Raw genomic sequence first — 26229 nt, 5'->3', positions numbered from 1 at the left:
GCTATGATCACGACAAAGGCCACGTCCGATGCATTATTACGCGATTTTCAAGGCCATCTGCAGTCTAGGTCAAATCTTTCCTCCCGTGCACTTGCTATCGTTGTAAGCAATTTGAGCCCATCTCAGCCTCGCTTTCGGATCTGCTCCAGTCATGCCAGGCTCTGGCGCAATAATTTTATACGAGCTAAATATAGGGAATGATTGAGATTCTCAAAGCCCTGGAGTAATAGGGGTTTCAAATGAGCCGGGTGAAAAAGGTTATAATAGTTGAAGCACAGGGACAGGCCCATTCACCTGGCAGTTTGCGGCGCTAGACCTCAAAAGAGTCCCAACATGATTTATATGGAAAGCATTGGTCTACGTCAAAGATGTTCCTACAGTAGCCCAGGGTGTATGTATTACATATACTGTATCAACGAATGCTCCAGAGACTTCGTACACGGAATATATTGAACAACATTGACTGGTTCTGGCCATATAAAATTCAGAAATTGCACCAATACAATCCCCTTGCCAGGAGTACTTAGTGCCCCTTCATGCAAACGGATTTGCTACGTTGTTCCACCTAACCCCGCCTCATATGCAGTGTGACATGACAGGCCTCTCACATCCGATTACTTGTCAGGCTAATGCATAACCCCTGCAATCCCATCAACATGACCTGGTTTCGACAGCCAGCTCATCCTTCGTTAACCATGGAAAGATGCAACAACGTCATGGCCCCTCATTTCGCCAGACTTTTTAAAATCAACATCGTCCTACATGCATACTACGTCTATACTCAAGACTTACTCGCAAGTTTCCCCTTGATCCAGCCATCATTATGCTTTTCATACTGTGGCTAATCGTAGTCATAATTTCTGTGGGCCTTTATGCTCGAACCACACAGCGAAGTCGGCAAAGTCAGGATTCGCATCTTCCTCCCGGTCCCCGACCCAGGCCCATCATTGGCAACCTTAGGGATCTTCCTAACCCCGATGAGCAGGACTGGCAGCACTGGCTAAAGCACAAGGCACTTTATGGTAAGAAGGCGTCTTGTATCTGAACTTTTAATGTTGACTCTTGTCCAAACAGGACCTATCAGCTCACTTAGTGTGCTGGGTAAGACTATCATCATTCTGAATGATGCTCAGTTAGCTTCTCAGCTTCTTGAAAAGCGATCTGCTATCCATTCTTCTCGTCCTCAGCAGAACTTCACTGAAATGTAAGATACTACGTTAGCTAGGTGCCATGGCGGCTGATTAACTCCCATAGGTCGGGCTGGCAAAATGTACTTGGAGGATTGAGAAATCCAGAGCATGTCAGGATGACTCGCAAATATCTGTATCAAGAGATTGGTTCAAATAACTCCGTCGCTTGTTTCAACAGTGTCCAGATAACAGAAGTGAGTCGATTCTTGCTCAGGGTAATGAATGAGCCTGAAAAGCTCCAACAGCACATTCGAAAGTAAGTTTACGATGGTATTGGGAAACAGATTCCTTCCTCTCTCCCAGAACACCCTGCCAAAACTAATACAAAACAGAGAGGCTGGGGGGATCGTTCTTAAGATCGCATACGGCTACACCATTGATCCCCATTCTCCGGACCCACTTGTCGATCTAGCCGACAAAGCAATGGAGGACTTTTCGTCCGCATTGCTCCCAACGGCATGGGCGGTTAACTTTATTCCAATACGTAAGTCACCATAGATCGGCCCCACTGTAGTGCTGGAATTGGAGACTTGTTTGTTCCATTACCTAACTTTTTAATCAGTGAGATATATACCTGCCTGGTTCCCTGGCGCAGATTTCATTAAAACCTGCCAGGCGTATAAAAGGAGAGCTGAGGCATTTAGCGACATCCCATACGAGTTCGTCAGGCAGCAGATGGCTACCGGTGTTTGTGCACCGTCATTCCTATCCAATCTTCTCCGAAAGTGCGATGTGGAACCAGGGTCCGAAGAAGAAAGGATCATCAAATGGTCGGCTGGGTCACTATACGCTGGAGGAGCAGACACGGTGAGGGGAATATGGACCCCGTGTAAAAATTGTATTCACGAAGACTTACAGATCGCTAGACAGTCTCTGCAATCGCCAGTTTCTTTCTTGCTATGGCCTTTTACCCTGAGGTGCAACAGAAAGCCCAGCAAGAGCTAGACACGGTGGTTGGGGGTGAGGGCCTCGCGCAATTTGAAGATCGAGCGAAGCTTCCATACATTAATGCGCTGGTCAAAGAGGTTCTTCGGTGGCACCCAGTCGTGCCTACAAATATACCACACGTATCAACCCAAAATGACACTTGCGAAGGGTATTTCATTCCCAAGGGATCATCGATTGTGGCCAATATCTGGTAAGCCTCTCTTATAGACTTGAAGATGACAAAAGAGAGACCGGATTCTCATGAGTTGGGACCACTCCAGGGGCTTTACACACGATCCGAATGTCTACTCTGATCCTATGGCCTTCAAACCGGAACGTTTCTTGGCTGGTCCAGATGACCATGCTCCAGAGCGAGACCCCCACATGCTTGTCTTTGGATTTGGCCGTCGAGCTTGCCCGGGACGTACTCTAGCCGACTCCAACATTTTCCTTACTATTGCAAGGTCTCTGAATGTGTTTAAGATATCGAAACCGCCGAAAGGTCTAGAATCTCAAGATCTCAACGTCAAGTTCCTCCCGGGAGTTATCAGCCATCCAGCCCCATTCAAGCTATCTATACAGCCCAGAAGTGCCGCACATCGGGACTTGATCCAGTCACTGGAACAATCTTTCCCGTGGAAAAAGGGCGATGCTGAATTCCTCGTGGGTGTACACCACTAGCGGGCAACTGGTCAAAGCAACAATTCACTTCCAGCAGCTGGTCTCAACTTCTTCATTCAGTACTCGTTAGTCAGGTAGTCGACTAGAGAGACCGGTCAGCAGCTTGGAAAATAGATTGTAATAGATGCTGCTAGCTTCACCTCTCAGTATATCCAATTTCAGGAGCTTCTTTCCTATATTCATATCCTTTTGACGATATGCGCGCATGCTACATAGAGCCTCTATATTTATTTTTGCCTGGATGCCCCACCATCTGAACTCTTGTGTTCCAATATTTGGTGTTCTTCAGTGTGTCAAAACACGGTCGCGTCCGCGTCATAGTTGTTGATCAGAATGTGCAAATTCGACCGGAAAAGATTCAGTCGACTAATGATAGTACCCCGCCCGGACAGATGCATGGTTGAAGCCATGGTTCCATGATGTTATGGAGATTATGATGAGCCAAAGTTTCTTCCACGTCATCCAAAGGAGGCAAAATTGTATTTGGCTTCCGTGCCATGCTTCTCGATTCTAGAGCTTTCCCTTTCCGTTCGCCCATTTTCAAATAGACTTGACAGGCATGGTTCCTTCATCGAAATAGTTGTAAACATTTGGGCGATATGGGGTCTTGGCCGGTTTAGGGAAGGATCGCCCGAAAGCTCGCAAATAGTTGCTCTCTATCTCATGGCCCAATCACCGGCCTGGAAACAAGCCCGATCCCAATATTGATGCAAGTAAGATCACCATTTCGCTTCATAATCCCGGCCTTGGAGAGCTCCATCAATCAGCATATTGAGTTTCCGAACACAAATAAGCAGAACAACAGTAACCAGCCATTTTGTAGGAGATTTCGACAGGTATATATAGTGCCAGCTTGCCACCCTAAAACGTAATGGATACCCGGGACTCATTCAAATCTCATTGCATTTACATATTCCAAGGTTCTCTCCACCGATCCAGATCCGTCCACTTATCAACTTTAAAATGTCTTCCTATCTCATAACTGGAGCCAGTCGTGGCCTTGGGGTTAGTCACCATCCTTTCATTATCTTGAATGGTTGTGGACTAACATTTATAGTTCGAATTCGTACGGCAACTTGCCCAGGATCCAGACAATACAGTCATCGGCCTGGTTCGCAACAAGGCTGCAGCCGAGGCTAAGGCCAAGGAACAAGGAATTCATCATGTTCACATGGTCGAGGCTCAATATACTGACTTGGCATCATTGAGAGTGAGCATGCTCGTCTCAGAAATAGACCATACGATACTGATTTCTAGTTAGGAAGCCGCAGAAGTGGTCAAAGATATTACCAGCGGCGGTCTGGACTATCTAGTGAACAATGCCGCCATAGTTTCTCATATCAGCGAATGGAAAACCATGGGTGACTTGTATGCACTAGATGTTGAAGTGAACGAAATAAACAATGCTGACAACTAGCAGTGATGATGATTTCGAGACAATGGAGAGGGACATCTTACAATCACTGGAAATTAATCTACTAGGCGCCATTAAGATAGTGCATGCTTTTATTCCGCTCATTCGCAATGGCAAGGGGAAAAAGTTGATCACCATTTCCACCGGTATGGCCGATATCGACCTGATCAATGCGACACAAGTGGCTTTTGGCAGCCCATACGCTATCAGCAAGGGCGCAGTCAATATCGCTATGGCTAAATACAACGCTCTTTACAACAAGGATGGTATTCTATTCCTTGCCGTTAGCCCTGGATATGTGTCAACTGAGCGAAACAAAGGTAAGATGATGGACGAACCTCATATTAGCCATGAGTACACACGCTAAAAATGATTCGCAGTGGAGGCAGCTCCTGAGGATGCTGAAAAGGCAGCTGTGCTTGTGGGCAAGTTTATCAACTACGCGCCGCACTTTCAGCGGCCCCTGACACCCGAGGAATCGGTAAATGCTCTCCTTTCGGTCATGCATAAAGCCTCGATCGCGAACGGAGATGGTGGTGCGTTTATCTCGCATCTAGGGAACAAACAGTGGCTGTAATCGAGGTGGACAAAATCGAAGAACCTGATATTGCTTGGAACCGGTGCTAACGTAAATCAGGACTAAGCTATATTATCGGAGGTGATCCCGTCATCGCCTATATGAAATAGCAGGTTGATATAAAGTCGTACCCTGTGGTCTCAATGCGCGTCTCAAGTAGCCACGCGAAACAATGATATCATGACTATGGAATACAACTTATTTAATTCGAAACTTCATGCTTTCAATGGAAAATATTTCATGAGACTTAGGTCGCTGAACATGGCCACACATACTGATGACTAATCGTAAGGGGCCAAATACGAGGGATTTGCACGACCTTTTTCAATCTTGAACTCCATGATATTGCATGTACCGACAAGCTCTTCCATTCATCTGTATCTCAGGCCTTGAACGCCTGTTTATTTAGCTGGAATTTGAGCTGGAATGGCTCCAGTGAAGCCACGAGGTCCTTATCGTGTGGGGCTTCCATCAAAGCGGGGGTGCTGGACATGTCGCGGTAAGAGCAATTTTAGTTCGGTCAAGAGAAACTGGCTGACTCCTCCGCAGATCGAAAAATCTCGTGTGATCAGGGACGCCCAGAATGTCAGAACTGCGCATCATCGTCCCGTAACTGCCAGGGCTACGGACTACGTTTAAGCTGGCCAGCACCTGGCTCCCGGAGATCAATACAACATTCCATGTTGACCAAGACTAATGCTATATGGGATGGAAGTAAAAATGGTCATTTTATCAACACCTCGATGATGAATGTCGAGCTGCTTTATATGAAAGGACCAGGAAGTCTAGGTCAGTTATTCAGTTATGTCGCACCATGGACTTGGGCTGAGATCTGGTCGTTATAGGTAAAATCCCAATTCACAACATGTGCATCTTTCCGCTATCAAACTTGGCGAATGCGCAGCCAAATTTGAGTGATGGCAACCACCTAGTTACATTTTGTATGGGACAAGATTCAGATCTGTTCGCGAAATTCGACAAAGCTGACCGGCGTCGGTGTAGTTATGACAAAGGTAGTTGCCTCCTTAATACCCATAGCAACCGATGGCTATAACCTTTCGAAATTTTTGTTCCAACTATCCTTCTCCGATGATTCACCAGCTTCCATGGCCGTCCTACAGGCAATATTGTCCCTGGCATCGGTATATCGTCATGGCAATGCTGCGGAGTCTCTTCGGCTGAAAGTCGCATCGCTAAGCTCTTTAAGTGCATCGATGAACAGGCAAAATATTGGAACAAGAGAGATTTACCAGCATGTCGCCGTAGGAATGCTGATATGTGCTTTCGAGGTATTTCCCTCGCCTCCCGTGGCTTGGACCATGCTGATGTGCATAGATCTTCTTGCCTTCGGAGACCTCCTTCCAATGGCCGTTATATGTATCTGGTGCCAAAAGCATGCTTCATGAGATCTGTGAAGGTGGACACCCCAAGCTAGAGGAAGCCGACCTCCTGATACTCTGGGTACATTATCATGATATTCTTGCAAAATTCACCTCCAAACATTGGAATACCCAGTCCGCAGAAAAATCGTCAATTTCTAAGGTTCAGGGCATGGCCTCCAGTCTAGCCTCGGTAGCGAACAACCAGGTGAGTCTCAAAATTTCTCTGGTTTGTTAATTTGCTGAGCAGGATGAAAGGTACTGGGCATATTCGGATGCTCCCTGGAAATGATAAATCTGATCGCCAGAATGTCGGAATTTAAGCCCTACGAAAACTTTCCGGAAGACGTTCCATACACAGAGCGACAAATCTTGCATTCCATTGAGAACGACTTGATGACAATTAAACAAGATACCACAAGCCTGATTGGAACGAACCCCGTAGAGGATGTCGACTATGGAAGCAAAATGTCCCAGCTGTACCGACTGGCAGGCCTAATCTACTTTGAGCGTGTCTTGAAAGGCTCGTTCACAGACCAACGAGTGGCCGGATGGTCCGATGAAGCCTTTGACATTATACGACAGTTAGAAATATGCGATCGCCCCTTCCCAATGTTTTTTATAGCATGTGAAGCGTATACCGATACAAAGCGGGAAATCATCCTCTCTCTCTTGGAAAGAACAAAAAAGGTCTCCGGTCATCAAAGGATGTGTGTTGTCCAAGGAATGATTGAATTGATGTGGGTGCAACTTGACCTTGTTTCAGATCTGGGAGGAACAAGCTATGTTGATTTGTTGAATGTTGTCGTTTCTTCGAACAAATTTCTGCCGACATTAGCTTGATCATCGCAACCAGATTGACGGACCTGACGCAAATGCATTCGGTGGTGATATCCATTTGTGATCACCAGGGGTAGCAACGAGCTTCAAAGGCAGTGTACCGGGTCTTTAAATTGGCATCAAGAACAGAAGAGGCCGCCAATGATGACAGGAGCCCAGGCAGTAAGGCCCGGGAAAATCAATTGGGCGCCAAGTATCATACTTCGATCCATTTGACGCCAGAGCAGCCATAGTATACATCTCCAATATGAGAATAAGGAACATGTTATTTGGTGTTGCTAGTTAAATAACAGCTTCCATCTTCAGTTTTTTAAGCGCAAGGATAGTACCCCTTGAGATATCAATCGCTTGAGGAGCTTGAGGAGCTTGAACTAGAACTCGAGCCTGAGCCGCGACGCTTGTGGTGCTTGTGATGTTTTTCTTTCTTATGTTTCTTCTCTTTCTTTTCCTTGTGTTTCTTATGATCCTTACTATATCCATGAAAAGAACCAAATTAGCATAGAAATCTCAAGTACGTGGGGGACAGTTAGCATTGTCGAGTCAAACTCACATCTCATGGGTTGCCATATTCATTCCCACTGCACCTAATACTGCACCACCCGCGGTCCCAAGGAAACCACCGCCCAATTTATGGCCAGCGAACCCCCCAGCAGCACCCCCAAGTAGCGTGGAACCCAGTCCTTTATCGCCCTCGGGGCCTCCAGGGCCTGCGGCATAGCCCGGTTGAGGTTGAGGTGGCACGCCACTCCCATAATATGATGCGCTCTCGCCGCTGCTCAGATGCTGTTGATTGGGAGGGTAGGGCGAGTTCCCGCGATCTTGACTGGGGAATTGTGGAGGGTACTGGTGGGAGGGAGCAGGACCTCCAGGATGGGGGCCTTGCGAGTATTGTTGGTCATAGGGAACCGGGGTAGCAGCATAACTTTGGCGAGTCACGGCCTGTTCACTATATGGTGGCTGGCTATACTGTTGTGGCTAGATATAAATGGCAATCAACAATGACTGATGCAAAAAGCAACGCGACCATTGAACTCAAGACTGTACTCACTGCGGGGTTGTAAAACTGTTGCTGGGGTAGAAAGCTTGGGTCCTGGTTGGGCGGATAGTAACCTTGGCCCTGCTGGCCATAGTAAGGGTCACCATGATTGTTGGGTGGGCCGTAATTTGACATCGTGGGGGGTGGTTGAAAAAGGATGGAAGAGAATGGAAGGAATTGACAGAGATAGTTCAAAAGGAACAGGATGACTGCAATGATCTAAGATAATAAATACATCGGTCCTCGGACTGAGCACCGCCTCATCCCGGTCCAGGGGGCGCAGGACCCACCGCAGTGACAGCACAGCCCCGTCTCGTATTTCGCGGAGTGATCCCTGTGGCGTTGGCTATCTTACTGAGGCAGTGCGCCAACTACAACATCACTCTTGTCAGAAAACGGAGTTCCGATAATATTCTGTCTCTTTTTTTTCTGTCTCTACCTGATGTGAACCCATTCAAAGAGCTATTTCCATACGCCCCACAATTATGTTGGGATGACCCTTCTGCCACGTGCGATAACTCTAATGATTGCATCGTCTGAGAATACAAAAGGCAACGGATGTAACGTAATTTACTCAGACCCGGCTTTCCCATCCATCCCCAGGAAAGCTTACTCCAATCTTATTTAACCCCCTTATAGCAAACAACAGTTGTGCCGTCGGAAAGCACCTCGTGCTCTGGGACAAGGCGGTATCTTCCGATCGCAGGAAGAACCTTCCGCCATATTGCCCAATAGACCACCCCTAACAACAGTATGACAATACCCACCACGGACGATAACCAGTATGGAAGAGAAGTATCGCCTACAAAGTCAATCAGTATCATCTTCACCACTTATTCGACACACTCTAACTTACCTTTGCCGCCTGGCGGCCGAACGAATGGGGCAACGAGCTGAAATGCCTGTCCAACCATGAAGAAGAAAGCCACGGGCCACCAAACACGGAACGGTCGATCCACGAGTGGAGCAGTCCACCGAAGATAAAAGAGTCCAGCAACAACCAGAAAATCGATCACGCTAGCGGGGTATCCCTCAAGGTCCAGAATGAAGTCATACGCATCGCCAAAGGGAATTGCAATGATGACGATGAAGGATGGAATGAAATGCAGCAGCAGTCCAGCTGATGGTGACCCGAAGGGCCAGTTTGATGCCCAGAATTTGGGAAACGGAATGACACCCTCTTTGGCTAGTTCCTGATTGACCCGAGCTTGAGCGAATGTCACGGTCAAAACATTACCAAAGGCAGATATAGCTACCAGGGCACTACAACTCCCGTCAGAAAAGATGCCATTATGATAAGGGAATCGGATTTTTTGCGTGTCAAGTCTCACCTCAATGCACGCTCGGCTGCTGAGCCAAACACCTTTCCCATGAAGAACGAAGCCACTGTCGTCCCGCTATTTGCAATTTCTTCCGGGGTGGCTGCCGCATAATACGCGACATTTGCTAGGATATATAGGACCCCACAGATCGATAGCCCAATCGGCGCCGCGATTTTCACGGTACGCACAGGATTGCGGATTTCATTCATGACGTATGCCGCATTTGACCAGCTAAAATCCAGTCAGTGAAGAGCTCATGACACAGAAGTTTTCGACATACCCTGAGAATGAATTCAACACCTTGAAAAGCGCAATAGCGTAAAGGTTACTGGAGGTTGCTGAGCCTGCAAAGGAGTTCCGGAAGCTAGAGTAGGGATCCGGAATACTGGACACATGTCCACCGAGTACTACCCAGCCGGTGATGACAATGAATAACAAAAGAATAACCTTGTACACACCAAGAACATTCATGCCTCGGACGCCCCAGTTGGGTAGCAATGTATGCAACATTGTGATAAACACAATCACTGCTATCGCTACTCCACGTTCTTCCCATTCCGATGCTTCTTTGCCAGCTGCCACCCAGACATAAGATGCGAAAACAACGCAGCCCGACGCGGTGAACCCCAGAGCCACGGCTTGGACGGCAAAAACAATTGTGATTAACAATTTTGGCTGACGGTATACAGCCTCCAGATAAACTTTTTCTCCGCCGCTTCGTGGTATCATAGAGCCCATCTCAAGCCAAACACAAAGACCAGAAGCAGCTAGAAGGAATCCCAAGACCCACAGAAGTAGGGCAGCACCCACACTCCCTACACTTTCCGTGACCGACGAGGGCGTCGAAAAAATGCCAGTCCCGATAATGCGGCCCACACTAGGATTCTCAGTCACCTGTGCCATAATCTGAGTTACCCGTGAACCTACATTAGAAAGATTGTTGAGAATGTACCAAGATGTCGGCCCATTCCCCCGCGTGTGTACTCCTCATAATTTAGTTCTCCTGCCTTGGCCGTCAACTCCCCATTGCCCACATGAACTGATTTTGGGTTGTCCGGCTCATTTAAAGAGGTGAGGGTCTCTCCACCCTCTTGTTTGGTCGTGTTAGACATTTGTGAGTCGGGGTGTCGCGACTGAGAAATGGGTCAAAAAGCAATCCGGGAATGAAGAAATAGGGTTGGATGGTCTGATCTCTTTTTATAGCTCGGCTCCCCCGCAGCTAAGAATCAATACAATATATGTTTTGTTGTTATCGGCGCCATTATTGCGTGATTTGGTGTTATCGCGCCTTGAAGAAAGTTCGCCGGGCGCTTGACGTGCATACCACCCAATCTTGATGGCTGATGGCGATATCGGCGTCTTGTTTAACACCACGTAGATCCTGAATGACTTGGGCATAAGCACGTCGCATCTGCGCTGGGTTATTTTTCGCCACTTGAAAAAGATAATTCCCAGGAGATACTTCGCTCTAGCCTCCAACAATGGACACTCTGAGGTGTAATAGAGAGCCTTGCAATTAGGTTGACTTGGGCCCACGTCCTCCATGAGACAATGCCGTCAAATATTCCAAGGTCCCCACTGGGTAATCAGCCAGTTATTCGGGGTTTGCTGGTTCACTAGTCGTATCGCACTCCACGCGTCCCCCTTGATACAAGCAATCGTGGCGGCCTTGGCACCGAATCCGACCCCGGATCCAGAATGATTCCCGCTGCCTTGGAAAAAATCGGAATTCGCCCGGTCACACTTTACTTACGTACCTATTAGAAGTAGTTTCACGCTAGTAGCCTTATCGCATAGCTTCGGAGACAATTGCCACTTTAGTCAACATTCAAGGTTTTATACAGAGATAGTCAAAATTCCTATCGAGACTCGAGACCCGAGGCATATTGCTTTCCAAGCTTCTCAGTGGTGTCATATTTAGATCGAACACACGATAGTATGCCTGGACCTCGGGAGTTGGTATGTCGACTAAGGGAAAGCAATTGCCATGAGAACCTGTACCCGTAACGAGAGCTGCTGCCAGTGTCTTGCCTTATACGAGGCACGTAAAAAGCCTTCGCTGCCTTCACGTAAGGATGTATTGTGCAGTGCATATTTATGAAAGCGACATTCCGCCAGACGAAAGAGAACGGCATGAACTTCTACGTGTCTGTCAAAGGGCCTATACTCATCCATGGAAGCGATACTGTTCAACAACCTTAGGGAATGTCAAAAGATGAACAAGCTTGTAAAAATTCGTAAGGTCCTTGCTTACATTTGACCGACAAATTATGTTGGAGGCAACAAACAGACCAATCTCCTGTAATCTTGGAAAGCACCTCGGAGTTATGAACAATGAGATAGAACATGGAAGATAAGAGATAAGATAAGAAACTTACGGATGAGGGTAAAGATATATAACCCCGCACCCGCGGACCTGAATAACTCCTATCGTTCTTAGTAGGACTATACTCTAAACCTTAAACCTTGGAAGTCAACATTGGAACCCCTTGGAAAGAGCAAACTGTAGAGTCCCCAAGTTTTAGATAAATGTTCAAATTTGCGCGGTGGATTTTGATGTCTGTTGACGTGTCATCATGTTTGCACAGTTTGTCGATGAAAGGTGTACTCTTATGATTCTTATCTCTATTCACTACTCTGAATTGCATTTATGCACGATACCAACCTAATATTTAATACCTGTCATATGCATTTGCATCGAATACCCTCGTTCAAGGGTCGCAAAGTCGGAAAAGAGGCGGGACATCACGGAACACGTCGCAGTACGCGGGGATTTTATCGATGGTAGCCTAAATTTTGGCCAGGACTCCGTCGGCGTGGGAATTTCTTCAGGGTCTGAACTCAATTTTGGGGCCATGACACCATCATCTGTCATGTAACCTTCCCGATTGCCCTTGGCGAGGTTGCAATTTATCCATGCGGCTGGTAAACCCCGCTCGTCAGGGTCCAATTGGGGCCCGAGACTGGAGATCGGCAAGCAAATGAATCATGGAGTCCCCACTCGCAGAATAGTCGCTTGGGCAAACGATAGTAATTCGCAAGCGAGGTCAATCGATCGTTCAAGGAGAAACAAGCACGTCAATAAATAGACAGAATGGCCCGTCTAAAATGCCTATGCAATGGTTTGTTTGAACCAGAAAGGACTTTGAAATGCGCTTTCTCTCATCTTTTGCGGCAATTCTGCTGACGACCGCGGTCGCTGCATTGCAGAGCCCCCATCGCAAGGCAGCATCTTTGAAAAGGCCTACGAACTCTCTGCACAGAAGAGAAGCAACGCATTCACATTCGTCTGAGTTGCTATATTTGGATAAGAAGACTGAGAAATTTCTCGTCAACGGTACACACTTTCCACAGGTGCCATTTGATATAGGCGAGAGCTATTCCGGTCTCTTACCCAACACTCCTCATGGCAACTCGAGTCTGTTTTTTTGGTTTTTCCCGTCAAGCAATCCTGCTGCCGGTCAAGAGGTATGCACTGATCAAAACATCCGTTACCTGGCAGATGCTGATTTGCTGATTTAGATCACCATTTGGCTGAACGGTGGCCCCGGGTGCAGCTCTTTAGATGGGTTGCTCCAGGAAAACGGTCCATTTCTGTGGCAGTCGGGAACATATGCGCCCGTCAGAAATCCGTATTCATGGACTAATCTGACCAATGTTGTCTATATCGACCAGCCAGCCGGGACTGGCTTTTCGCCTGGACCCGCCACCGTGCAGGATGAGATTGATGTTTCAAATCAATTCAATGACTTTTGGAAGAGGTTCATTGAAACATTTAGTATGCAGGGCTACAAGGTTTTTATCACTGGAGAAAGCTATGCGGGACAATACATTCCCTACTTGGCGGCTGGAATGCTGGATCAGAATGATACAACCCATTTCAACCTCAAGGGCATTCAAATCAATGACCCATCCATCAACGAGGATAGTGTGATGATCTATGGTGAGTCTTGCGTGAATATGACAAACTGCCAAAGCTGAGGAATTGATATAGCCCCCGCGGTCGCGGCGTTGAATTATTTTGACCGTCTTTTTGGCTTGAATGATACATTCATGGCAGATATAAACAAGAAGTCTGAAAGCTGTGGGTACGACAAGTTCCTTGATGAGGCTCTGACTTTCCCACCGCCAAAAGATTTCCCAATTGCCCCAGAGCCTTATCAAAATGACTGCGATTTATGGGACCAGATTGTCAAGGCAGCAACCTACGTTAATCCATGCTTCAATATGTATCACCTGACAGACTTCTGTCCTTTCCTGTGGGATCAGATGGGGTTTCCCTCGCTAGCTGGTGGCCCGAATAACTATTTCAACCAAACCACTGTTCAACAGGCGCTGCATGTTCCCATCACTGACTACTCAGTCTGCGGTGGCGACATTTTTCCGAACGGTGATGGATCCGTCCCCAGTGCGCTAGGTCCACTGCCAAGCGTCATTGAACGCACCAATAACGTACTTCTGGGCCATGGATGGTTTGATTATTTGCTGTTCATGAATGGCAGCTTGGCCACAATTCAAAATATGGTAAGTCGTTTCTGAATATTGTCGTTCTTTGCCCTCTGATATATTTAGACATGGAATGGCAAACAGGGGTTCCAATACGCACCAACTGAACCACTTTATGTGCCATATACTGATGCCTTGAATGCGGACGCCAATGGGCATGTGCAGGCTCCTTACACTGCTGATGCAGGCGCTGGAATCTTGGGTACAGCTCATACAGAGCGTGGCCTCACATTTTCCACCGTCTACGGCTCCGGGCACGAGATCCCGCAGTACGTTCCTGGTGCTGCTTACCGGCAGCTTGAGTTCTTGCTCGGAAGGATCAAGAATCTTCAGGAAAGGGGCTCATACACGACCTAGTAGCGGCTCGGAACGATACATGTCACCCTTGGACGCGAGGACTTCAGGGAGACATACAAACTCAGGCCCTGGAAACTATGGCGGTTACACTGAAAATGAACAAATCTGTACATATCAAAGGCATACCTTACTGAAAAGATTGTTCATCCCTCAATGTCGAATATAAGTATTTCCAAAATGTGTATACCATACTGGGATTACCACACGAAACAAAACGATATTTGGAAAAGAATCACTCTCAAAGTCAAAGCCTTTCGGCATCTTCCATCAAGACTGCCTCAATAATCGACTCCAGGGCCGGATTTGAATTCCAGATTCCATTGATTTTCAAACCAACACTGGCAAGAAGATCAACCCACTGCTTTTTCGATCGCTCAACACCCGCTCCGATGCTCATCATCTGAATGTCCATAGCGGATTGCATTCGTGGAACATTTGTATCGGGGAGAACAAAGTCGACGATGATGATGCGCGAGTATTGGGCATTCATGGCAGAGATAGTATTCAGCAAAATTCGCTGGCAAATTCTGTCGGGCCAGTCATGGAAAATTGCTCTAAAGTAATATGCTCGGGCACCTTCGTGGGTCAGTAAAGGATACAATGAAGGGTGATGGGGCATTACCCTTGACTGGCTGCGGGTCCAAAAAGCTATATGCCATGGTATCTATTCCCTGTCTGTCAACATTCTTCACCATTTTTGGTAGATCCTGAAGAATGAGTCGCCCAGGGGGCCTGGAATATCGGGCATAGAGATTTCCCAAATCATGCCCTTCATTTCCACCGACATCAACAAGGAAGGCAGCATCCTGTAAAGGTATGGCACCGTCAATCAGCCTTTTCAAGGGGTATACGTCGAACCAATTTGGCTTTCCTTCCCGTCGGCTTGACATGTATGAGTTGAAAAGAAACTGATGCTGCTTGTTCTCTGCAAGCCATTCGAATTGGCTTTTGCCTACAGCCCACTGCATGGGGGACTTTGAGTATTCCTCTGGATTGACGTAGTTGTTGAGGCGGAGGTACTCAGGAAGTTTGGAGAGGGCAGGAAGTGTAAGATCGTATCTGGACTTGTCAGTGTGAGAAAAGCAAAGGAAGTCAAACCACATCTCACATGCAGGGGACCCCATCACGACCGATCGGCTTGGTCATGGCGAGAGACTTATCATTTGGACAGTATACCTCTGCTTCTACGCTGGAGCAAAGGCCTAAGGAGGTCATCACTCGCATGAGGCGGACTTCATAGGCTTGATTAGCATCTAAACGACTTTCTGGGTATTGTGGAAGAGAGATTCACCAATCAACCCCTTATCTGCCCCTGTGTGCAGGGCTATATCTGATGCCGAGAGACCTTCGTTCTTGGGACTACCGACAAGAAGGGGGAATACCCCGAGATCGACCACCGTTCTCAACGCGGCATTTTCCGGAGGCTAAATTTCGAACCCAATGTAAGTTCATACTCGGTCAAGGAACATTGGAGCTGGTCGCATACTTGATAAATGAGACGCAGGATTGTTTCAGTTGGTGTTTCAATCACTAGCTTGAGTTCATCAATAAGTTGGAGAAGACGGGCATGATTATGGCCGGCGGTGGATGAGTCTTGAGTGGCTTCTGTCTTGATTTGATCCACCAATAACTGTATAGAAGCGGTCGACATCCTGAAATGTGGTTTTGGTAAAAGCAGAGGGGTATTGGAAGGTCTGAGAATGGAAGTTCCTGAGAAGCAATTGACGAAGGGATTGCAAGAAGCCTTTATATCCCACTTCTCTTTGAAGGGCAATTTTACCGGTGAATGAATCCGATGTCGCTCGAAACACGGCCGGATTTTCAGGTCCCGTCAGTACATACCGTCGATCCTTACTTTTTGATTGTGCACAGCACAAGACGCAAGTAACATTTGAATCACGAAACTCTGCTCAAGTCTCCACTTTTCTGCGCGAAATCTGATAAGATCAGACTTATCTGATTGCGGCTGGCGCGCAAAACTTGGCGATCGTCATGACATGATGACTAGCCCGTGCCTTCCGTCCCTAAAACTCAAACACACTTGTGGACCCAGACGGATCAATGAAAGTATGCCTTCCCATGCAAAGTCCTGATACAAGATCAATGGACCTAGATCCGATCCTCCAGATTCTAACCGGCTCTACGGGCTGACCTTCCATGTCATTGATCAGGCATTAAGAAATGAGCCGATTTGCCAAAAAAAAAAAAAAAAAAACGAACCTCTTTCCATACAGAAAGGATTTCAATGGGTTCAGAGTCGAGAGGAAGGAGGGACGGCCACGCCACTTACTCCACTCTTGCCCACATTCACCGGGTCTCGCCTTGTCTCTAACACGCTAGTTCGGTGGATCAATTTTACGTCCCGTACAGTGATGCCACAAAGTATGAATATGAAGACGCCAATGCCGCGACGATAAGGTTGGCGATTATAGGTCGAATGGTACTTGGAAGTAGAAGGTGTCGTCGATCCCGAAACAAAGGCATCATTCAATTGCATACGGAATATCCTCCCATGTCTCCACCTTTCTTGGAGGTGGTCTCATCGGTCAATCAAGCGAGATGTTTGAGTCACAGTGAGGGCTGTTAAATTCGGATTTACAAGTATAAGCATCACTGGTTGGGCTCTATTTTCAATGTTGCCGTCAGACTTTTTGGCGTAAAAGATAGAGCTTGGCCGATTCATTGAAGGAATTGGAAGAAACTTTGTGCATCCGTGTCTGGCAATCCAAGTAGACAAGGAATTATTTCTACTTCCTTGTGCTAACGTCTGATCTCCCTCAACCTAGCATAGCCCCTCGGGTCCACTGAAAAGCTTGTCCTACTTGGCCCCGCTCTGGACCACACGTTTCCCGTCTTCGTGGCCCTTTTTCATTGCCGATGACATCGGGATTGCCGCGAAAAGATGGACCAACAGATGGTAGTAAATGCCGGGATCATCAGTTGTTAATGCCTCAGGGCCGATCCCAATTTTACTTCCAGATCGGCATCCTGAATTTTCATTCCGAAATACGGATGTGGATAGGGTCTTTATTCTCGACACTTTGGACTGTTCAAATGTATTGATTGTCTGGAATCATTGCAATTGTTATTGTTGTTTAAAAAAAAAGTTAACATTCTCATTCACTTAAATGCGCTATACCGAAGCGTGATTGCGTGCTAATAGCAGCTCCCCCTGACAACTCGATAACCTCTGAATATTCCATAGTCTCCTTGGCCGCTGAGAATTTCCTTTTGTCATTTATTGTTTCTCTACGGTCGGCTTTAGACGACTTTTGTGGGCCATATCTACACCCTCCCCCCATGAAGAAATTTCTCTATGGAAGCGAGAAGCTTGGAAGCTCGCCTTCTTCCAACTCGTCTATCTTTGATTGCGTCAGAGTATAGTTGTATCTCCCCTATCGAGACTTATGGGATGCTGTATTAGTGACTGTTAATCACAGCCAGGCGTGCATCCTCATACAATTAAGAACTACGCGGAGTTTCTTCCATGAATGCAAGGGTCTCATATATTAATAAAAGCTAGGTACATAATGATGTCCCAGGAAAAGGCGACAAAACGAAAGATAAACGACCGACACAGTGCGTTAAGATAGCAAATCCAAATTGGTGTTGCTGATCTCATTGAACTGGAAAATTTGACCCTTGCTGGGGCAATACAATGTACATGTATGTACGAAGTTTCCAAGTACTAGGGTTCCTTGGGCAAAGTGCTGGGAGCTTAAATGATGCCTCCCAGAGCAACACAGGGCAGAGCAACGCCAACAAGGTTGTTGTCCTGTTCATGAAGTCAGTGTGCAATCTTGAGTGGGAAATAAGCAGTCTTGAGTAACATACAGCGCTCGACCCGTCGTTCTGGCAGCAAGCAATGTTTTGCTTGCACTTCTGTTCAACCAGCTGGTCGATACCACCTCCAACAATGTTGAGGACAGGCACTATGATAGCGTGAGAAAGTGTTCACTAGTAAAGTTTTGATAAGGGAAGTATACCGTTGACGCTGAGATCATTGCACCCCTCACCAATGCCCAGGCCCTGCGCCAGGGCACTTTGCAGAGCACCTGAAAGGGGGCCGGAGTTGTTGGTGGTGATATCCTTGTTGGTGGTGTACTTGTTGCAGCAGTTGACCTTGGCGTTGTCGCCACACTTGGCTTGAGCCTGGCTCACAGTCATACCCTTGGGAATAGACTGGATGTTGCCGTCGGATCCCGGCTGGGGCAGAGCCACGGCAGTAGCAGCGAGCAAGAGGGCAGTGGCGAAAAACTTCATTTTGATGGTTTATTTGGTGCGTAAAGCGAATGATCAGAGACAAAGAGTGACTGAAAAGCGAAGGAAGGAGTTCTTGGTTTGCTTGGGAGATTGGGCTGGATGATGAAGAGGTATTCTGGACGAGAAATCCTGGGGGCTTTATATCTTCTAGATCATGCCCCTAATTGTCATCTCCATTCGTGAATGCGTTTTGTTTTTTTTCCAGCTCAACTCATGTCTTGGTGCTGCATCCTGGTATCACACAGCAGACCCTGAAAATCAATAGCCTTGGAGACCCTCCCGGCGGTGATCGTGGGATAATGGTTCTTGGTGGATACCGAAGGCCCTTCTCGTCTGTGGTTTCCTGCTTGGTGTCGTACATGTTCAACGCGAGCGCCGGTACTGCAGCGGAGATCACAGCTGTTCCTGTAGATCGCTAGCGACAGTGTTTGGGCCAGAGCTTTTCGCGATTGGTTCCCAGGAAGGCCCAAGGCATTGTGGGTTGCACAGGCAGACCAGCTATTGAAAATAGCTGCGGCTGGTTCTTCTGATTAAGATCGGCGTTTACTGCAGGGGCAATGTTTGCTTGTTCGGGGATATGGTCAGAACACGAGTGTCGACGTTCTTGGCGGAACACATCAATCCGGGGCAGCGGGAGCATCCGGTAGTTTAGTTGACTGGTCCATCGCGCATTTTGCAGTCAAGCGAACCTCCACGGTCTATGTATGCAGCTTCTGCATCATGTATCATATCACATCGGCTATCGTCTATTTGAAAACAGCCGGAGAGATCGTTGGGCGATAACCTGACTACGAGTAATCTCGATCGTGGCAACTCCTTTCTTTTGACCCGCACTTCATGTTTTCTTTTGGTCGTATCTACTCACTTTCTTTTTCGATTGCCAGGAACAAAACAAGACGGAGCTATTTACGTGATGGATTTGATGATCTTGTCGGAAAGGGAAAGCTCGTCACACCTTAGCAGTGCCATGAAGCGAAGGGATCTATTTGATCAGCCAGCTTCTTGCCTATGGAGATGGAGGGCCAGATTGGCCCTCGTATGCAGCCAGCTACGGTCACGAGTCAATACAACGTGGCAATCAGATCCATACTCCAGCAAAGTCTCGCCCAGCCTGAGCTGAACGGGACTTCCATGATTCCCCTGTTTCCGCATTTCTCCATGGAAGAAAACTGTTCGGTATACAGCCATCAAGGGTCGCCAAGTGTATTACGTAACAAGTCCATAACTCCAAGCCTTGAGCATTATAACAATTGCAGGCCTAGTAAGCTTCATGCATTCTAAGGCCAACTTTGGATATATACTGTAAGAGACCGTGTTGAAGCTTCACCATATTATGAATGTCTCTCATAGTCTGTCCCAGCACATATCTAGTCAGTCACTATCTCGTTACTACGGCACTGGCAAAAGCCCGCTTCATTATCCTAATTTCCGGAGCATTGTAATTGTAGTAATATCCCATGGCTTCCAAGACTCAGGCTTTCTTCATTCACTTGCACCAGTACATTTATTCTTTCCAAGCTGTATACTTACTTCCATCTCTGAATGTCGGCATACAGCAAGATTTGAGCATTGGAATTAGATGATGAAATGGAATGTGACTCTTGAACGGGGGAACTTCTAGTACTCCAGATCCTTGTCCAAGCCCTGGAGTCCGCCGACGTTCACGGGTAGCTTATATCTAGATATCTTATATTTCCCTGCCTTCCACGGTTTGATATAGGCCCGTAGGTAGCCAACTCTTCCAATGTAATTTATTCAATGTTGGGCAAGTGTGAATTATATATATCCATACATACCAGCCCTGGGAGTAGGTCAATCGGGCATCGCGGCGAGCCCAAGCTTCCATGGGGGCTCAGCCTTGTACATTCTAAGCTTGGCCTCTATCAACACCTGCACATCAATGTCGAAATGCAAAAACGATTTTCATGGCCTTCTTTCTCCTTCCAGGGTCCATATAGAGCAAATGGACCTATTGTTGCACACGAATTCATGGCAACTCTACGAGGTACCAAAAAGCAAAAATGCAACGCGACCACCAGAAATGTCAACATTTCAACGCGTTCCCACCTCATACTCCGAATTTCCCCCCTCAGGTATAGAGAGATACGCACAGCTCTTGTAGTCGCAATTGTTCTAATAGGTTCAATTAGCGACCCCTTTACTCTCCACTTGAAATCAAACGAACCTTATACACCTCTGTTCCCCACCAATTGAAATGTTTACTCGCTCCTGTGAAAAACACGGTCAAGAAAATCAAAACCCCCGCAACTCCCACCGATGAATCAAGCGCCGAACTGAGGACGAAATTGTATTTGGCCCACCAGGAAAACGCTTTTTTCCGAATCAGCCAGCCAAATGTGAGACCAACCACCGCCCAGCTACCATAATTCATTCCGGTCGCGGGCGGGAGATAGTTCAACCCGCCGAGGAACAAAGGAATGTGCACTTTCTTCCACAGCGAGTTCGGATACCGACGGCTGAGGAAATGCACCGGGATGGGCAGAACCGCGCCAATAATGAAGAAATACAGCAAGGCCGAGTACCCGATCTGGTTCGAAAAGTACCGTCGTGGCCCGATCGCTCCCCAAATTAGCGAGGTATTAAAGTGGGTGGTCGAGTAAGGACAACTGAATCCGTTAGAAGCGGCACTGGTGCAAACCCCTGGGATATGGTTTAAAGCCCAGTTCAGAACACCGAGGGAGGAAAGGGTCCCCATGACCATGCCAACGCATTGCACCACGAAAAGCTGTCGTTGAGGGATCTTGATCTGTGGTCAGTACAAGAAACTAGAAAGCGGAAAATCATCTTACGTGGCAATAATAGGCGAGCTTCATATCCTGAGCGAAGTATAGCCCCTTGATGGTGCTGATATACCCGACTTGAAGAGACTCGGAGATCAGTCAAACTCTAGGGTGCCTGGTTGAAACCGGGTCGGAAGTCGAGATTGGCGCGGAAACTTACTGTCAAAGAACCAAATGTTTGCAAGCACCTTGCCGGGGAAGACAAAGCCCGCGACAATCCGACAAAAAATATCGATGTTGATCTTGAGATTCGAGGTGGCATACACGAGGGCGAGCTGCGAAACCCTGGTCAGCATAAGGCACAGATTGCGGTCTGTAGAGACTGACCGGAGGATAAAACACCAAAGCCACGACGCAGGCCAACAATACACCATACCATTTCAATTCAGCGTCCCAATATTCCACTGCAAAGATAGCCATGAATAGTGCCAATACACACCCGATCAGATACCACCATATTGGCACTTCAGGAGCCCCCGTCTCGTCTTTGTGAGGGCCCTGGTACTGCCTGGAGAACGACTCTTTGATCACCCATGGAATCCGTCTTGCGGCGTCTGCCATGACATGGCGGTGTTCAAGAGAGACCCATACAAGAAGAGCACTGAGAGTTGCAAAAGACAGGCCCATCATGTTAAGTCCATACACAATCGGCATGTATATCTATTGAGCATATAAGTCTCTTTCTCACTTGGCCCATCACGGGGGACTCACGGGCGAATAATCAAAATACTTCTGGACATCCAACTTGTACCCATTCGCAGCGTTAACGATTTTCGATGCGGAATATGTGCTGCCGGTATTGTCAAATACTAATTTGAGAATTAATAGTCGTATTAGCGTTATTCTTTAAGCGAATAAACCATTGACCCAGTACCTTTCGAACTCTGGAATGGAAGATAGCCAGTATTCCACACATTTGTGTAGTAGCAGGCCACAGCAACAATCCAGATCCAAAATACAAGGGACACAAAAACGTTGAGGATGGCCCAAGATGGAATGAGCAACGGAGAACCAACATACGAAATCTGACTCCCTGGGTGATATTAGCTCTACAAAAAGAACCATTGAGTGGAGATAAGCATACAATCCAAGGTGATCGGGAGAAGACCCATGCCCGAAGTCATGCCGAACAGCTGATTCACCACTTTATCCTTTGGAGCAATCCAGCAGGGAAAGTTGAAGGTGCTTAAGGCCGGAAAGATGAAATCTGGGAACCAGTACCAGCAGAAAGAGACGGTGCCTATAATCGTGAAAAATGCATATCGAGACATTTTCCAAGTGTTAAAGCTAGTTCTATATGAGCTTGACAGTCTTCTCATACAATTTCAGTTCTTACTCACCTCGCCTGGACTTCACCTTGGCTGACATTATGTAATGTAGTGGTGAGCGCAGTGACGCTGAGCACACCTGGCCAGATCAAATTCCGCGGCACAACAACAATGGCACGGAATAGACCTGCTAGACAGAATCCAAATAGAAACGTAGCGAGAGTTATCATAATTTGAAAGCCCCAGCCCGCTTTGTAGCCATAGAACATCTCTTGTTCCGTCAACACGTCGGCTCCAAGTCGCACATAGACACTGAGGTTCGACATTATGTAAATGAGGACATGCTCCTGAAACAAGGAGGATATAGTCAGTCAACCCGAGAACAAGATGTGTAGAAGAAGACCACTTGCCTTGGTGTTAAATGGGCCTGGGTTTAGGCTGAATGACCAAACCCCCAATGGAACATTCCAGTCTGGCACGATATTTTCCCATATCCTACCCAGAGGATGGGCCAGCAGAAGCACGACGGAGGCGGAAATTGTGATGGAGGGCGTGCGTAAGGTGTACAAGGTGTTCAGGCCACTGACGACAATGCAAAAGACGATTGCGAGCGACCACATTCGCAGAGTAAGGATAGGTTCGGTAGGGTCATTTTCGCCTAAGCCTATGCCAGCTGCCCGGAGGACTTCGGCCTGGGAGTCAATTTCGGCTAGAGCTGTCAGAATGGAAGGCAGATTTCATTATACGGAGAAGTGATAGCCCTACCATCACCCGTCCCAGAGGACTCATAGATGTCTTTCTCCTTGATATCAACGTCTTTTGCCTCCATATCTGCATAGGTTTGGATGGGATTCAATCTAAAGCTCAGGGGTTAGATCAGATAAATAGCCATCAGATAGTTCCTCGTAGTCATCAGATAAGATCCGGGCGCTCTCCGACCGACAACTTCCGTTTCCCTGTTCTCAGCCCTACAGGGCCATCCAAGTGGAGCTCCCAAGTTTTCAAGGGTCCACCTGCAACTTGGCATTTTATTTTCGTGTCTGCCTAGTCGAAAATTTAAATCCAGAAATCATGGGTGCGTTACACGAATCAGCGATTTCTCTACTCGGTCGTAGTGATATTGTACTGCTGCGTCTTAGAGCTTGGGAGTCGATGATATAGCGTAAAATTGAGTAAACGAGGCTCAAGAAGGGGCCAGCCAGCAAAGATCATGACATACCTCACCCCGGTAAGTCTACGCTGTACGGGTGTCCACAAAGTGGAGTTCATGCATATGCGTTCGCTGATTTTCAGAGTCAGAATACGTAACATCTTGAAGAGGACCTTAATCTTTTCTCCGGGGCTTTTGATCACTTCTTTTTGAATTGTTGTCAGTGAGTAAGGGTATATGATGATGAGAGGCCATGTCTCGCCATGGCAGCAGTGTCGTGCTATGTATAATCGTGGGCCCATCCCCCGAGTCCAAAGTATACCTTGGACAGCCGGCCCGGTGAGGCTATATTCGTACAGGTGGTTGTTATCACGTTAGCCGGTGTGGCTAAACATAAGTCACGATCCACTTGCGAGTCACTGTAGCAAATCCTCTTCTCTAACTGAAACCACCACTTTGATACCCCAGCCATCTCTACCTCCAATCCAATGCTTGCGCTTCCCCACTTTCACAATCTTCTGGACATCGTGGGTAAGTTCCTCTTTGAGATGAGTGGGGTCATATGCGGCCTTCTGAATGGCAATCTTCAACTCCAATCCATGTTTCTTCCCCTTTTTGCCAAGGCCATCTGCCCATTTGGCGGATGGAACAATACGCGGCTTGGAAGAGCCAATGGAGCCAGTAGGATACAACTCACCGAGAACGAGTCCCAGTTTACCCAGATAGCGTGTCCACCAGACCTCCTCCGGGGTCAGAATTCCCTGCAGATGAGATTTCAATTCCACATCACGGGGTGGTAATTCCCCTCCATAGCGTTCCTGAAGCATTAATGCCAGAAGAGCGCGATGGGAATGCGGGATTCCATGAGTGGATGCAAGTATTCCAGTGCTTGTGCTATACATGGCAGCGCTGGAAGATAGCTCCTTGGGCATGGTCGCATGCACGTAGAGAGCATTGGCAAAAGCTTGAACCAAATGCGTGGTAATGGAAGGTGGAACCGAACGGCCTTCCATTGGACGGGGAAGGGCGGCCAGCATCAAAGCTGCGATGGACTGGGCGGATGAAGTCGCATAACGGGCCGTTGCGACCTCAAGCGGATCTTGTTGACGGACCACCGGGAGCATATCTCGAAAGAGTACTCCCTCCCGAACACCTCCTTGGCAGAAATGTGCTTCCTTGATCCCATGTGGCAAGGATTCGGCCAACACATTCACTAGAAATGCGACCGATGGGACTTGTTTGCGGCGCCGGTCGGACACTCGGAAAATCTCGTGGGCGGTGCGGGCCACTTCCTCTAGGGCCTTGGTGTTTTCAAAATCTTCCTTGAGCGCTGAATACCCGTTGATGATTGAGATGGGATAGCTCTGGCCCCGGGTTTGATGCAGATACAGTAGCAGATAGCCCCATCCACGGAAGCCTCCGCCGGACAGATATAGCGGGAAGCCACCCTGTGACCGGGCCTTTTCGATCAGACTCTCGGGAATTTCGAGACTGTCAAATGCTGCCCGAAAGTTGGCAGCCATCTCATGGCGGAAAATTTCTTTTGACTTTTCAGCATCGTCTTTACTTTTGCCTCGCTTCAGGTCGGCCAATTTCTGCGTCAATGCGGCCGCTCCGTAAGGAAAGCTAACCGAGCCGCGCGGGCTGATGCGGACATTGCCGGCGTGGGAAATGATCCATGTCATTTGCATACTGCCTCCTCCTAGATCCAAGGCCAGACCTTCCACGTCAGAAAAGCTGCTTGCGATGCCCCATGCTCCAACAATGCCTTCCTCCTCCTTCGGAAGCATCTCCACGGTGATGCCAGTCTTTTTGCGTATCGCATCGGTAAAAACCGCAGAGTTGATTGCCGTTCGAGTGGCCTCAGTGGCAATCAGCCGGATATTAGTAGCTGGAACGCCGGTTTCCACACAAATGATCTGAAATCGTACAATGGCGCTCACGACCCGGTCGATGACTGGCTGGGGGATTGGGATGCGGTTGCCCGTGTCAGGGTCGATTTGCGCCTCGTACAGGGAGACATTGACACGATGGAAATGAACGGTAGGGATGACTCGGGTAGTTGGGGTTGAAAGATCCGAAATTGAACATCGAATGCCATTGCTGCGGGGTAGGGTGTCAAGTAAGTGATCGAGTCATAGGATAGGAGATGTGGCTTAGTGGTTACCTTCCCAGGTCCACTACGGCATGCAAACGAGCATTCGGGCTAGGGCCCGAGGTTTCCGTCATTTTCAAGCTGTGATGGCTCGGTGTTTCGTTTCCACCGCCCATGCTGAGGATCGTGGAGAAGTTCAATGCGGGGAAGGTAGCTTCTGTAGTGTGTGACATCACTTCACCGCCAAGACTCTGCTCAATGCCTGAGAATCCAGGTTGGCGTTCGTGTTTCTGCACCAGTCACTGGCAGTCAGTGGCAGTCAGATAGTCAACTCCATGCCTTGGCTTTAAATATGAAACCTTACGCTCTAGTTGCTTTGGGGATCTTGAAAAGCAAAGGTGGTTTATAATGCAGCTTGGAGTC

The 26229-nt window shown here is 47.7% G+C and overlaps 10 protein-coding genes across 10 annotated transcripts; 4 read left to right on the top strand and 6 right to left on the bottom strand.

Moving 5' to 3' along the window:
* Positions 1 to 823: 823 nt before the first annotated feature.
* Positions 824 to 2798, top strand: N7503_012167 (cytochrome P450; the record flags this gene model as incomplete). The annotated part of the gene is made up of 7 exons (XM_057071713.1): positions 824 to 1022; positions 1075 to 1204; positions 1255 to 1446; positions 1523 to 1674; positions 1753 to 1997; positions 2057 to 2328; positions 2399 to 2798. The coding sequence occupies 7 exons, from the start codon at positions 824 to 826 to the stop codon at positions 2796 to 2798; spliced, it is 1590 nt and encodes a 529-aa protein (XP_056918324.1).
* Positions 2799 to 3761: 963 nt separating this feature from the next.
* Positions 3762 to 4789, top strand: N7503_012166 (uncharacterized protein; the record flags this gene model as incomplete). The annotated part of the gene is made up of 5 exons (XM_057071712.1): positions 3762 to 3803; positions 3856 to 4008; positions 4060 to 4166; positions 4216 to 4532; positions 4593 to 4789. The coding sequence occupies 5 exons, from the start codon at positions 3762 to 3764 to the stop codon at positions 4787 to 4789; spliced, it is 816 nt and encodes a 271-aa protein (XP_056918323.1).
* Positions 4790 to 6477: 1688 nt separating this feature from the next.
* On the top strand, positions 6478 to 6800 carry N7503_012165 (transcription factor domain-containing protein; the record flags this gene model as incomplete). The annotated part of the gene is made up of 2 exons (XM_057071711.1): positions 6478 to 6752; positions 6794 to 6800. The coding sequence occupies 2 exons, from the start codon at positions 6478 to 6480 to the stop codon at positions 6798 to 6800; spliced, it is 282 nt and encodes a 93-aa protein (XP_056918322.1).
* A 548-nt stretch (positions 6801 to 7348) lies between these two features.
* On the bottom strand, positions 7349 to 8179 carry N7503_012164 (uncharacterized protein; the record flags this gene model as incomplete). Its single annotated transcript, XM_057071710.1, has 3 exons — positions 7349 to 7478; positions 7559 to 7983; positions 8057 to 8179. 3 exons carry the CDS (start codon positions 8177 to 8179, stop codon positions 7349 to 7351), a joined length of 678 nt encoding a protein of 225 aa, XP_056918321.1.
* A 485-nt stretch (positions 8180 to 8664) lies between these two features.
* On the bottom strand, positions 8665 to 10478 carry N7503_012163 (uncharacterized protein; the record flags this gene model as incomplete). The annotated part of the gene is made up of 5 exons (XM_057071709.1): positions 8665 to 8846; positions 8901 to 9307; positions 9376 to 9597; positions 9647 to 10260; positions 10401 to 10478. The coding sequence occupies 5 exons, from the start codon at positions 10476 to 10478 to the stop codon at positions 8665 to 8667; spliced, it is 1503 nt and encodes a 500-aa protein (XP_056918320.1).
* Positions 10479 to 12516: 2038 nt separating this feature from the next.
* Positions 12517 to 14229, top strand: cpdS (uncharacterized protein; the record flags this gene model as incomplete). The annotated part of the gene is made up of 4 exons (XM_057071708.1): positions 12517 to 12834; positions 12889 to 13309; positions 13361 to 13890; positions 13939 to 14229. 4 exons carry the CDS (start codon positions 12517 to 12519, stop codon positions 14227 to 14229), a joined length of 1560 nt encoding a protein of 519 aa, XP_056918319.1.
* A 244-nt stretch (positions 14230 to 14473) lies between these two features.
* On the bottom strand, positions 14474 to 15880 carry N7503_012161 (uncharacterized protein; the record flags this gene model as incomplete). The annotated part of the gene is made up of 5 exons (XM_057071707.1): positions 14474 to 14805; positions 14852 to 15288; positions 15338 to 15461; positions 15521 to 15653; positions 15716 to 15880. 5 exons carry the CDS (start codon positions 15878 to 15880, stop codon positions 14474 to 14476), a joined length of 1191 nt encoding a protein of 396 aa, XP_056918318.1.
* A 2067-nt stretch (positions 15881 to 17947) lies between these two features.
* On the bottom strand, positions 17948 to 18492 carry N7503_012160 (hydrophobin family protein; the record flags this gene model as incomplete). The annotated part of the gene is made up of 3 exons (XM_057071706.1): positions 17948 to 18004; positions 18064 to 18161; positions 18216 to 18492. 3 exons carry the CDS (start codon positions 18490 to 18492, stop codon positions 17948 to 17950), a joined length of 432 nt encoding a protein of 143 aa, XP_056918317.1.
* Positions 18493 to 20544: 2052 nt separating this feature from the next.
* On the bottom strand, positions 20545 to 23390 carry N7503_012159 (uncharacterized protein; the record flags this gene model as incomplete). Its single annotated transcript, XM_057071705.1, has 11 exons — positions 20545 to 20625; positions 20678 to 21253; positions 21303 to 21370; positions 21454 to 21568; positions 21621 to 21953; positions 22005 to 22102; positions 22168 to 22326; positions 22378 to 22580; positions 22634 to 22908; positions 22972 to 23270; positions 23327 to 23390. The coding sequence occupies 11 exons, from the start codon at positions 23388 to 23390 to the stop codon at positions 20545 to 20547; spliced, it is 2271 nt and encodes a 756-aa protein (XP_056918316.1).
* Positions 23391 to 24127: 737 nt separating this feature from the next.
* On the bottom strand, positions 24128 to 25982 carry N7503_012158 (putative transcription regulator (RTG2); the record flags this gene model as incomplete). The annotated part of the gene is made up of 2 exons (XM_057071704.1): positions 24128 to 25814; positions 25879 to 25982. The coding sequence occupies 2 exons, from the start codon at positions 25980 to 25982 to the stop codon at positions 24128 to 24130; spliced, it is 1791 nt and encodes a 596-aa protein (XP_056918315.1).
* Positions 25983 to 26229: the final 247 nt, after the last annotated feature.

Source organism: Penicillium pulvis (genome assembly GCF_028828015.1).
Source record: "Penicillium pulvis strain IBT 33274 chromosome Unknown scaffold_8_segment0_segment0, whole genome shotgun sequence".
NCBI classification, from domain to species: Eukaryota; Fungi; Ascomycota; class Eurotiomycetes; order Eurotiales; family Aspergillaceae; genus Penicillium; species Penicillium pulvis.
This window is presented reverse-complemented; position numbering and strand designations above follow the sequence as displayed.